This window comes from Anguilla rostrata, chromosome 1 (assembly GCF_018555375.3).
Source record: "Anguilla rostrata isolate EN2019 chromosome 1, ASM1855537v3, whole genome shotgun sequence".
NCBI classification, from domain to species: Eukaryota; Metazoa; Chordata; class Actinopteri; order Anguilliformes; family Anguillidae; genus Anguilla; species Anguilla rostrata.
In genome coordinates this window covers 62,982,275-62,995,711 of record NC_057933.1, presented here as the reverse complement: position 1 = coordinate 62,995,711, position 13,437 = coordinate 62,982,275, and the positions used below count along the sequence as shown (strand labels likewise).

At 40.7% G+C, this 13,437-nt stretch overlaps 1 protein-coding gene across 2 annotated transcripts in view; it reads right to left on the bottom strand.

The window, feature by feature from the left end:
* Positions 1 to 5,165: 5,165 nt before the first annotated feature.
* chn2 (chimerin 2) overlaps positions 5,166 to 13,437 on the bottom strand; it is a 37,580-nt gene continuing 29,308 nt past the window's right edge. Inside the window, exons 8-13 of one of the 2 annotated variants that reach the window (XM_064348378.1) lie at positions 12,301 to 12,385; positions 9,548 to 9,721; positions 8,850 to 8,927; positions 8,188 to 8,325; positions 7,634 to 7,739; positions 5,166 to 6,941 (exon numbers count right to left, since the gene is read on the bottom strand). In XM_064348378.1, coding sequence (XP_064204448.1) covers positions 6,770 to 6,941; positions 7,634 to 7,739; positions 8,188 to 8,325; positions 8,850 to 8,927; positions 9,548 to 9,721; positions 12,301 to 12,385 — 753 coding nt within the window. In that variant the 3' untranslated portion in view covers positions 5,166 to 6,769. Of the gene's footprint in view, positions 6,942 to 7,633; positions 7,757 to 8,187; positions 8,326 to 8,849; positions 8,928 to 9,547; positions 9,722 to 12,300; positions 12,386 to 13,437 lie in introns of those variants that run through there. The other variant, XM_064348386.1, reaches the window with a different exon arrangement.

Sequence of the window (13,437 nt, the reverse complement as noted above, 5' to 3'; positions counted from 1 at the left end):
AGTAATTGATTGTGGACTGTGACCCACAGTGCTTTAGCTGGTTATGCCACCACAGAAACTTGTTTTTTATTTATGGCAGTAGGCTCAAGCAGATACTGGAAATGGAAAGGGTGCACAGGGTCACTGCTTCTCTCAGTAATGTGTAAACCTCTATTTAGTCTGTCAGCACTGTATTTTGTCCTCACCTTTGTGTAAGGAAGTTTAGTAAGGAACTTCTTTTACTTTTTAAAAACGCCTCTTTGGGTAGTATTAAATTAAATGAAGCACAATTCATGCATGTAATGGAGTCGAGATATTAAGATTATCAAGATAAATGGAAGTGATGCACATTGAATGTTTCATTCAACCCCTACTTCAAATGACAACGAGCAAGGGCGCTCCATGTCCTTACAGGCTAATGAGATGCAGCTCTTGCTAAAATATGAGGAAAAGCAGTACACCAATTGCAAGACTATTTGAGTATTGATGGAACAAGGCATTCAGACAGAAGTGGGTTTTAAATAAACTCTATAGTATCACTTTTATGGCTGTTACTGTGAGTGTTTTGTTGGCAGCAATAAATCCAAGAAGCTGGAAATTATTTTGAGGGTGACTGGACAGTATTTCAATATTCTGGTTGCTGTCAGAAAAGTTGTTAAACAACACCATATCAGAGGCTTCTGCGTCATTTTGTGACAATGTCACATATTTCAGATATGTCTAAGTTAACTGGGTGTTATAGTTACTCTTTTCTACAGTTGCAGGTTTCTTGGTTGCCACAGGGAGGTATTATTAGATAAAATGCTAGAGTGATATATCCCAAGGGTGGAAGTGTGGCACTGGAGTGAACTACTCTTAGAACCAGAGGTTTCCAGGCTGAGACTCTGGCTTGGGCACTATGACTGTAACCTTGAACATCTGGATAAATATCCATCTATATAAATTGATTGTGCCTGTATTGCAAGGATTGCAGGTTTATCAAAATAAGGATGTCTGTGGAATGAATAAGAAGTGTTACATTATCTGTTTTTAAAAGGAATATCCTAAGTTTTTTCATTGCTAAACGAGCATAACATAATTTATAATTACTTAATTCTAAACCCCCTCTTTCAGATTACCTTTGCACACATTCATAAGTCAAAATGGATTTGTTAACATTGTCTTGAGAAACACTACTACCTTCTCAGACATAAAGGTACAGTGAAAGTACATTTTTCTTCTTTAATGAACAAATTTCCCAAATGCACCCTGAAAGGTATAATAATGTTCTTTGGGTGCTGATAAGTATCTTTTACAAAAAAAGTAAAAATGAATTAAACTCATGGCTAGGGGCATAATTTAAGTACCTACAGGGTATTACCCCAGTGACAACTTTTTAGCCACTTTTTCAAGCCTTTTAGCAAGTGAAACACGATTAAAACAGTTTACTGTGACCATTAGTAAATCATAGTGGAACTATTCCTACACTTCCACCAAGGAAATAGAGAATATGCCTTTTTGGGCACTGTGAGAAATTATTAATGAGCAATAAACAGAGATACAAATGTCACAAAGTTTTCTTGATGTGATTTTGAAATTATTCATATTATTTATTAGCCCCCCTGCATGACTCCAGACTTTTTGTTTTACAAAAGGGCATGGTTGTTAATCTTTTGTTTGAGCTTCAATAAAAGATTACTGCATACGATAAGCAACATTTTATCAAGTTTTGTGAGACCATGAGATTGGAGGAAGGACTATCTGCACACATAATGAAAAAAACCGAGATACTCCCACTTTATTGTATTTTTGAAAATGCACCTCTATTAAATGTGACCAACTCACAAGGTTTAAACATTTATATTTGAAAAATGATCATATATATATACTGTATATATGTATATATGTGCATACATGTGCATATATATATATTACATACATACATACATACATACAAACATATACAGTATAATGCACAGAAGTAAAATCAGTTTTCTTCAAAAAAAAAAAACAAAAAAAAAACCAAGAACAAAAGCAAATGTTACACTGTTAAACTAGTTTTAACATTAATTAGCTGTACATTCAATGGAAATGATGTCTGGTGGGTTGAACATTTCCTTGTCCTTGTTTCAGCATTGCACGTATGTCAGTCAGATTTGAGCTGCAGGTGAATGTCACACCCTGCGATCCACATTCATCAGAACAGTACAGTAAACATACAGTAATTATGCCCAGCACAAAATGCTGCAAAAAGTAAATAGTGGGTTTGGTGACATTCTTTCCCTGCGAGCTGATGACTCATCATGAATAGATTTTCTTTAGCTGATTTAATTCCTATGTGTGATGTGGAATGCATTCTTTGCTGTGTGAGTCCATTGTATCTTCAAATTTACTATGCTTGCACACTCCATGTTGTCCTTTTCCCAGAACTAGCAGCAAAAGATGAAATTGCACTGTGACACCATGGAGAAGTAGGTATGAAACAGAACTTGTAACCAGAAGGTTCTTGGGTTGATACTATAGGCTAGAACACTGCTTGAGCAACATATTGAATTGGTTCAGAAAAAAAAAAAACCAAAACAAACAGTATACCACCTATTTAAAAATAAGGTAATGGAGGGTCTGCTAAGACAACACTTCCAAACATATGTCAAAAAGATCATTTATATGCCCTCCCATCGTGACATGGATGGCTGTAATTTAATGAAATATGATGACATTCATCTGATAAAAAAGTATTTCTCTACAATAACAACATTTCTTTTGGCATGAATGGTTGTTGGATATTCAGCTCTGGACATGATGCTGATCACTTTACATGATATGCATGACATACAATGAAAGAAATGCAGTATATAAATTAGCCAAGTCAAGCCTCACTGACACATGCACAACTTTGTATTTACTTCCCTCTCTTCCCCATCAAACACTAGAAACTTCCACGGTATTCCCTCCTGGTCTACACAAAAAAAAAAACCCACAGCATTGCAAGCAAACACAGCTGCATAATTCTGTTTGGTAGAATAACTGAATAATTTACATAATTCTGGATAGGGAAGTTTATTTTCCCCAAGTGCTGATTCTTTCTGTTCCATTTTCCCATCTAGGCAGATAACAGTGTCTTTCCCCTAAAGGCTCTTCAACTGGGAATTCCCCCGTTTGATCCTATATTTGTTCCATCTTATGCATTAAACAATATACAGTATGACAACACCTTCATGTAATGTCCTTCAGACAACATACAATAACCTTGCATTCCCATAGACCCATGCTGAGTAAAGTAAGTTTAATATTCAATAAATATATGAATGCCACGAGAACACAATTGAAGCCATTTACATATCTGGCGAAAGTACACAGTGGCATTGGGTCTAAAATCTGAGTGCTTCGTCTCTTCCTTCTTTTAGTTCCAGATTGGTTATATCCACTCGGAATTATAGTGCGATAAATTAAACGAGCAGCCTATAAGGTCCGTAGATAGCTACAAAACTTCTTAAATAATAGTTAGAACAGTTTTAATAATTATTCTATATACATATTCTATATGCATAGAATAATTGTCGCTCCGGTAGAAAAGTGATCGAAGGTGTTTGATCAGCGTAAGCCCTCTTGGCCCGCAGCCGCCCTGGTACCTGCATAGAAGTTGTTATTTTCAGCTAGGGTCGCTCGTTTTTTGCGTCTTTCTTTGAAACGGCCGGAACGAGATATTGACATGTTCCGTATGTTTCTTTTATCGTTGAAGGCTGGTTCACACTCGGAGTCGTCATAGGTTTCATTCTGAATGAGACAGGAGTTGTCCGTCGAGTCTGTGGGTGACTTAGAGCTAGCAGCTGGGGTCGTGGGTTCCACAGATTGAGTTTCCGTTGTAGAATCTTGCTGGACCATCGCCGGATCTCTGGAAACTGTGCCGCCTTTCTTGCGAATTGTAAATGATTTCCACCAAGAAGTTCTGTCGGCCATTTCGCTCTTGGATATAGCTTGCCTATGACAATGAGTACAATAAACAATATAGGCTACAGTAAACGATCGGGAACTAGGTTAAAATTTGTGAAAACATGTCACATCGGAAATGATCACGGTCGCAAATTTTTCCCAAGGGAAACTATTCATGTTTATCAAGTCAGATCTGAAACTTCAAACTGGTACATGAGCGAGTAGCCTACAACTGGATAATTTAGATTCATTTCTCAGGAATGCGTCATGCACCTGTCAGGAGATACTCACCTAGTTTAACTTGCCCCTATATTGTCCCGTGTTCCCGAGACCATGCAACTTCTGAAAGCTGTACACTTTTCGCGTATGATTTTTAATCCATGTTTTGTGTCATCCAATTAAATTTATCCCCGGACCCGAACCTACCTCTTTACCTTGTGGTAAAGAAGGGCTTAATTACACCCCTGCTTTTAAATTCAAAGCCGTCGTGCCTTTCATTCGGATAAAATGTATTATTCGACCGAGTGCATAATCCTCTATGAGAAGTGCTACTGATGAAGGAGTGGATCTTATTTAGTCGTCCTGCAGCATTCTTACCTGGACACGGTGATTGGCGGATGGCGCACCTGTTCGTTTCGCCATTGGCTCACAACCACATCAAAGCTTTCACGGATCATTCCAGTGAGCTGCGGCTAGGTAGGGCCTACGTTTGCTTGCGCAAAGGGTGAGGAAGTACCTGCAAACTTCACCTCAAAGTTTTAAAGATGTAAACATTACGCAAAACTAGTACATTGTAATTACCCATGCCCTTAAATAGGACCAAAGTGTTCCTACGTCATGGTATAGACTACCTAATTATTTCATGAAAAAGGCGACTACACGACCTCTGTAATCATACGTCATCAAAAGTGAATTAGAATAAGAACAGACTAAATACTTTTCCCCAAGCAATTCTTCAGAAATGGACATTATCAATGAACACTATCATCTCCTTCCCGGCGTCTTTTTCATTATATTATGCTATCCTTTAAACGTAATTTTATCATTAATTCTGGGTTACAACGTTTTATCTGTGATAAACATTGAACAGGAGATTCAAACTGGTCATTAATTTATTTTGAATTGTGTTTGTACCAACAGCAATGTTAAGCCTGATGGGAAGCAGAACGTGGGTGCTCCAATGACAAGTGTTTCAGCAGCATCCTTACTGTAGTTTTTATGCATTTGAATCTTGCTACTACACACAGTACCTACTATCTAAAAACTACAAAATCTGAGAAGGACCAGGCACATTTTTTAATGAATTCAAATACATATTGGATAAATCAGCAATGTAAGACCACAGTAAAAATGTCCCATACAGTGGCTGGCACATTGTTATTCCACAAGTGTCAGAATGTGATTTTGAGCAAGGCCTGGATTTCCTACTTTCATTCAAGCACATAAATTCAACACATTCCAGGGATTTAACTTTTAATAAATTCAATCAACATTTGATAGCACAAACCAGTTTGCATTCTTCACACAAAAATACTTTGCGTACAATGTTTTTGTAGAAAGGAATTATGTACGTACAACAAATAGACATCTGAAAACAGACAAAAACAAGCTTTGAAAGGAAGGGTATTTCCACAGTATGTGTGATAAATCTGGAGCAGGAGGTGGAAAAGCACCCACATATATACGCTTGTTGTGTTTAACACAACATCTTACCCCCAAAAAAGTTACCTTATTTCACAGAATCCAATTCAAATATTACAAATATAATTTATAATTGAAGTACATTGTAAGTGATCAAATGAAATTCCTTTTATGTTAAATAATTTAGTATCTTTTGATAATTACTCATAAACACATTGTCAGTGCTCATTTTCATTTCCATGCACAGTAACTGATTGAAGCAAAATTATGTAGACAGGGATGTAAAATCCCACACATTTGTTAGCATTAAAACATTAAATTAGATCTCCAACTAAATATCCGAAACAGTACAGCAATGTCATATGATACCAGAGCGATTTAATTTGGTATATTCATATGCGTTATGCCAGACAGAAACTGATCTGCATGAATGAATTGTGGTAGCACTCCACTGCACATCATCCTTGTGAGTAACAATGGACATCTTTTGCAATGAAACTGGAAAATGTCTTTACAATTAAGTTGAAATAACACTTGAATTCAGTTTTTTTTGTAATAGCTACATACATTTTTTTACATGGTGCATAACTCTCAGCTCTAATAGCTGATAAAGTATTTACATTATAAAAACGATGCACTGTACACAGAAAAAAATGACCTGAATGTAATTTTCCAGCAAGCCTGCAAAAGAAAAAGTGCTTTGTATCTCTACAGGGTTTCAGCTATCATCCACGATTACAGCACAGTTTCTGTGCCGGAATAACAGCGAGAAGCTGTAATTGTTTTCCTGAACTTTTATTAAGTTTTATCATTTTATGAAATTATTCTAAATAAGCACAGACGTGTGCTTCACATGCCAGTATGGTCGGGGACACTGGCCATGTGGAATGTGGGAGTTCACTGTGGACAGAGATTTGAAACGAGTGGATGATAAATAGATAAAGGGAGGAAGTCATCACTGGCTTCTACAGTCACAAGGGAGCAGGTCAACAGTGACACTTTCCTTAAGATGAGAGTGGCTGTCACCAGACATTTATTCTCACAGTCATGTCTATAAGACAGAAGCAGTGTTGGCCATCATCTGCACAACTGCAGCAACATAACAGGTCCTCATTCTGGGAATGTACCTTCACAGTGACCTCCATATCAGGAACTGAAGACCTCAAAGTGTCACTAACATATCCTCATCCAGGAAATTAATTTTTAAGTCGCACAATTGCCTTCATTTAGTCTCCCGTTAAAATAAAACATCTTCATGCTCAATCAAGAGCTGAACAATTAATTTCTGATACCGCATGTCATTCAGTGTTGCCAAAGTGTTCTGGTCAGGTGGTTGCATTAGAGTCGGTCCAAATACAATACCCAGGTTTTCAGCATTCATAAAATTGTCTTTTTCCCACATGGTAACCCTGAAAGAGAGAGAGAGAGAGAGGGAGAAAGAGAGAGAGAGAGAGAGAGAGAGAGAGAGATTCATGTTTCAAAACAACAGAGAAAGGACAAAAAAAAAAGAACTATGGATCAGTGCAATGATGTACGGTGACGTGCAATGTAGTGATGTGCTGTGATGTGTAATGTAGTGATGTGCTGTGACGTGTAATGTAGTGATGTGCTGTGACGTGTAATGTAGTGATGTGCTATGACGTGTAATGTAGTGATGTGCTGTGACGTGTAATGTAGTGATGTGCTGTGACGTGTAATGTAGTGATGTGCTGTGATGTAATGTAGTGATGTGCTGTGACGTGTAATGTAGTGATGTGCTGTGACGTGTAATGTAGTGATGTGCTGTGACGTGTAATGTAGTGATGTGCTGTGACGTAATGTAGTGATGTGCTGTGACGTGTAATGTAGTGATGTGCTGTGACGTGTAATGTAGTGATGTGCTGTGACGTGTAATGTAGTGATGTGCTGTGACGTGTAATGTAGTGATGATGTACTGTGACGTGCAGTGTAGTGATGTGCTGTGACGTGTAATGTAGTGATGTACTGTGACGTGTAATGTAGTGATGTACTGTGATGTGTAATGTAGTGATGTACTGTGATGTGCAGTGTAGTGATGTGCTATGACATGCTGTTTAGTGACGTGCTGTGATGCTGGTCTGACCTCTTCAGATGAGTCATCAGGTAGCGCAGAGTCTCATAGTGGGCTGGTGGGAGCAGCAACAGACCTTCATGGATCGCTTCCAGTCTGGCATCTGGATTAGTTATTTCTATGACAAAAAGTACACTACGACACTTTACCACACCAATGACCACACGCATTCAGGGTCTTACATCACAAAGGTATGTATTGTAACACGTTACATTACACTATGGGCAGTGTAGTGTGTAATGCACACACTCACAGATAATAGCCTTGACATCATTGTTTTATATATTGGAAGAGTAAAAGAAATACAATTGAACAACTGCAATTATACATGAAATGTAAAAAGTATACTGTACATTGTTTGTTCCCCCAAATGGGTGTTACAAATCTGGCTGTACTACTGAGTACATCATGCCCTAAGATAGGCATGTTTTAACTATATCTTAAGCAAATTAGGAAAAGGAAGGCACATTTCCATCTCCTGTCATTTATTTTATTGCTTTTAGAATGACGCATAAGATACGGCAGAGCTCATTTTCCTAATCCACTGTGTGACTAACATGTCGTACTTGCGGCTTGTATGAACTTGGAGTACACGTCGTATGTGATGACGGGGATGGGCAGGTCCCGCAGGTAGAGCTTGAGAGCGCCAGCAATGGTATTGATGTCTGCAAACACATTAGCGCTGATGTCTGCCTTATCTCCATCTGTAGGGGAACACATGAATGAGAGATGACAGATCAGCACCACACAGAGCACACACATGCACGCAAGAACATACACACTCTGGGAATTTAATTCATTCATTCATTGTGAGCCATGAATTAGCCGGTGCATATTTGGATTTCTGTAAAATGAAATGTCTTTGTGTGTCCCCTAGACACAACTCAGGACTGTATGCAAGCTATTATTACTACTGCTAATAATAATAATAATACCAATTATTATTATTATTATCATTATTATGGAATTATATTTGGCCAATAGTTCTACCAAATCATTACCAGAGCATTTTATGTCCAAGAGTACTGAAAAAAGCACGTTGTAACTGAAAAAGCTGCTCTAGTCTTGTCTAGTGCTTCTCACATGCACTTTTTCATTTTGTACTATGTGATGCCATCAGAGTAAATATAATTTTTGATGGACAAAATTGTTGGATAATATTTATGCAGAGTGCGCTTGGGCCCTTTTTTTTCTGTGTCCAAAAGACAACAAGTGATTTGACTCCCACCTCGATCGAAGGCCAGCTTCACATCCTCAGTATGCTCAGTGAATCCAGACACCCGGTATAGCCCTTCTGACTGCAGTCCTGCAAACAGGCGGTGCAACGTCTATGAGAGTGATATTTCTACACCCACCCCACACCCACTTCCACACAACACAATGACACAAAAACTCCCACTGCCACCACCAAAGGGCCTTCGGACAACAAAAGTTCAGTTCATAACGGACAGGAGGTGGAATTACTTTTTTTTCCACAGCATTCACATTTGGGAATTTTGCATTACGTCAAAATCAACAAAGACGTGATTTGTTTGATCAAATTCTATGCCTGGGGCGGATAAGTTGCAAGACTTCATTAGATTTCTGTCCTACAAAAGAGTGTGTTGTGTGTTGTGCATTTAAATACAGTCAGTGAAATTTGATGTGTGTGAGCATGGGTGTGTATGTGTGTGCGCGTGTGTGTGTCTGTGTGCATAAGTGCATGAGTGCATGTGTGTGTGTGTGTGTTGTGGTCATGAGTGAGGGATGACAACTGTATTAATGGCCAACATGGAAATTGTAAACAGCACTAATCCAAGTCCAAGCTGACTGGCTAAACTGATAACTAGCATGAAGTAAGGCACGTTTGTACTATGCCAGTTAACCCAGTTAGTGCTTGGGTCAGCTGATATCTATGTACAGGATGTGTATGGAATTACACTGTACCTCTTTGCTCAATCTCACGAATGCACATGTCCACCACCATGGGGCGCTGTGTGTTGTGGGCTTTGACCAGTGTAGTGAGGTCACAGCTGAAGACCTTCTTTATCCTGCGCAGGTCTGGCTGGCAGTCGCTGGGCACCAGCTTGGAGCACTGCTTGTGTACATTCAAGCCACAATCTGGAACAGCATGAAAAACCCAAAATGGCATGAAGAAACTCAACCAAAAACACTGCAAACCAGCTCTTTACCCAATGCTGAGAGCATGGAAACGCACTCAACACCTCAACACCCTGTCAGAAAGAGAACAAATTCAACTCAACCCATAATCCAAGGAAGCATGAACAAGCACTCAACTCACAAACAAAAATGGCTTATGCCACACTGAAATGGCATGAATGGGCCTTCAAAATGAGTAATTAGAGGAGGTCCTGTCCTCTTGTTTCTGATACTACTAGACTGGAGAGGGCAAATGCTGTGATTGATTGTCTTGGCTGTGCTGGTGGTGTTGCTTCAGTTGCAGTGGGCTGGGGGTGGGGGTTGTGTTTACGGTTTCGCCCTTGGACGGAGAGAGAGGGAACGCGGGGGAGACTCCAGGAGGTACTGTACTCATGGAATGTGGGTTGGGGTTGCCTGCCTGCATACGTCGGGGACTTCGTCCCTGACCGAGCCCACAACAGGATCGTTAATCACAAAAACTGGCACAATCACTCAGGGTGTAGCTGCCTACCATCCACTACAGTCTTTAGGACAGAGACAGAGAAAACGAGAGGGGGAGCAGGAGGTGGATGGGAAAGAGAGGGGAGAAAGAGTAGGGGGGCGGGTTCTGAGGTATCCCTCTGTGATTTGATCTCCCTCTCTCCCTCTCAGGCAAACAGTTTGGACTGCCTTTTATGTGGCATTAGGGTGTTTTTTCCATGTCCCATCCCAAACTGCATGGGGTGTCTGGTGACATCAGTTCACCCCCTAGGCCACAGTGATTAGTTACAGAAATGCCTTCACAAAGACTGCTCTGTGTGCGGGTATAAAAAGCTGAATACCATCCTGATCACTTAAATGTCACAGGAGAGTTTGCCTCACTGTTTCTTGTATTTGTTGTGTAATCTCCCGTGAAGGTGATTTGCAGATGACCAATATGATTTCTATTTTTTTTCTGATTAGTTAATAAGGTGAGAGAATCAATACTTATGCTCCAGAATAAATAGCGTAGTGTAGGAACAGGGGCGACATAGCTCAGGAGGTAAGAGCGATTGTCTGGCAGTTGGAGGGTTGCTGGTTCAAACCCCGCCCTGGGCATGTCGAAGTGTCCTTGAGCAAGACACCTAACCCCTAACTGCTCTGGCGAATGAGAGGCATCAATTGTAAAGCGCTTTGGATAAAAGCGCTATATAAATGCAGTCCACCAATTACCATTTACAACCATTCGGGTGACTTATCACATGTATCTTTGTTGAGATTTCAAGTCTCTATTTACTGATAGGGATGAGAAAAAGAAAGCTGAAGCAAAGCATTTGGCTGGATGTACTGAGCGCACATTCATCTGTCTGGAATGGCCCATTCAACACCTAACTGCAAACTTTCCCTGGGGTCATCTTTAAACATCTCAGAAAACATCAGGTCAATGTGATGTCCCACATAGATATGCCACAGATGTGAAATGATAAGTTAAGTAAACTATTGGTGTTTTTCAGGGACAAATCATGGGTTCCTTTTTTGTGAGGCAGTAACAACATTGCTGATTTCACACTGTATATACGGGCTTTTTGCAGGGTATATTCATATGTGAGGGTGTGTTCCCTACTGATTTTCAGCACGCACACACACACACGTACACGCACACATGCAGGAACACACACACACACACACACACACACACACAGACCACACACATACCACACCCAAACCCAGTTAAATATAGTCAACACCCACAGAGGAAGCAGAACTGGTTCCTCCCAGCTGTCAGTGTGGAATGCTATATACCCACATTTCAGACTCCTTCAAAGAACCGATTTACAGGGAACAGAGCAGTTTCAGGTTCTTCACTTGATTTGTGGTTTCAGAGCTGGTTCTGCAGCGTTGCCACGGTGCCACATAAACTGGCCTGCGTAGTGCTGGTCTGGTGATGGCTGTGCCACATAAACTGGCCTGCGTAGTGCTGGTCTTGTGATGGCTGTGCCACATAAACTGGCCTGCGCTGTGCTGGTCTGGTGATGGCTGTGCCACATAAACTGGCCTGCGCTGTGCTGGTCTGGTGATGGCTGTGCCACATAAACTGGACTGTGTTATGCTGCTCTGACGATGGCTGTGCCTGACAAACTGTGTTCTGCCTCACTCACCCTGTCTGTGCCCGGTGAACTGTACTGGGTCCAAATTTTAGGTTGTTAAAAATAATAATGCTTGTAAGACATCTAATCACATAGGCACATACAGCAAGGCTATAATATAATACCAGAGGTACAATCTGGGTAGGCTTCGAAAGAGGGAAACTTCAATCTGTGTACATTTGTCAGGGCGGAGCAGTCCATTTGTCCATGAGTGCGAACTATCATGGGCAGTGAATATGTTCCCACACAAGCGGCACCTCTTTGTCTATCGTGAACAAAGACCTCCTCCATTGAGAGGGGCTGGTGCTGAGACAGTAAAGCCAGCACTGAAAGGGCGGATAATCAAGCTCATGAATTACAGTCTGTCAGCGAGGGCAGGTGAGGATGAGACGCCTGTGATAGTAATGTTCTCTCCAGAGGAGCAGGGAGTGTTACCTGAGCAGCGGACGCCCTGGGCAATCAGCCCCCACATGAAGTTGGCGCAGTACTCACACCAGTGCGGCCCTCGGAAAGTATGAACCTGCAGGGACATAAGAGGGCACATTTAGACCAGACTCAGTGACTGAGTCACTCACTCAGTCACTTTCACTCAGTCACTCTATCACTCAATTACTCAGTCACTCAGTCAATAACCCATTTATTCACAATGCAGGCACTGGAGTAAATCAGGACAGCAGCTTTGTATCACGTGTTAAGTCACCATCACCAATTACTTAATTCGCAGTACTCTCTGCAAGGTACTACCAGGGTTCTTCACCCAGTATCTCCATGGCCACACTGGGCTCTTCAAAGCTTATTAACAGCACTGGAATCTGTATTTTTTCACTGATAATACAAAACTCAGGCTTTCCTTCTCTTTCATTGGACGCCCCCAGTGAACAAGCATATCATTTTTCACCTCTCTCTGCCTTCTTCCCAGCAGATTTCAAAGAAATTCTTTTACATTAATCATAACATGAGCATGTCTATGAATGACAGACCATGCTCAAAACAACCCTGCTTCTTAAACGTCTTTTGAAGGACAGGGAACTCGGCAGATGATTGATTTTGGAAGATGACTGAATGGAGGGTGCATGTGGAGTTCAGCAAGCACCTTCCTGGAGGACGCACAATCCCTAAAGTATGGGAACAGCAGCCACAAAATGCAATGACAGACCGATCTGACTGCAGAGTCAATTCTGCATTACAGAGGCGTATCAGACTAAGGGGTGAAGAATCTTGTCAGTCAAGGCAGAGGGCATTATTCTCTGATTAAGTAGCACTGTGCGGAGGGTGGGGCCCCATGATGGGAAACTGTTTCATATGTAAACCAGATTAAAGGATTGAGAACAATGTGTCTGGCAGCTGATTTCAGTCTATGATGAAAAACTGTGTCAAACACACACGTCTGTACATATACCAGCACTGTATATACATATACATACAGAGTGTGTATATTTACATATTCCAAGTTTACATTATTGTCAATAATGTCATAACCGTGAGGGATGTTCTAAAGCACTGTTACTCAAATCTGGCCCTCAAATTCAAATACAGCCATGTTTTTCTGGCTTTATTTTCTCCCAGGAAATG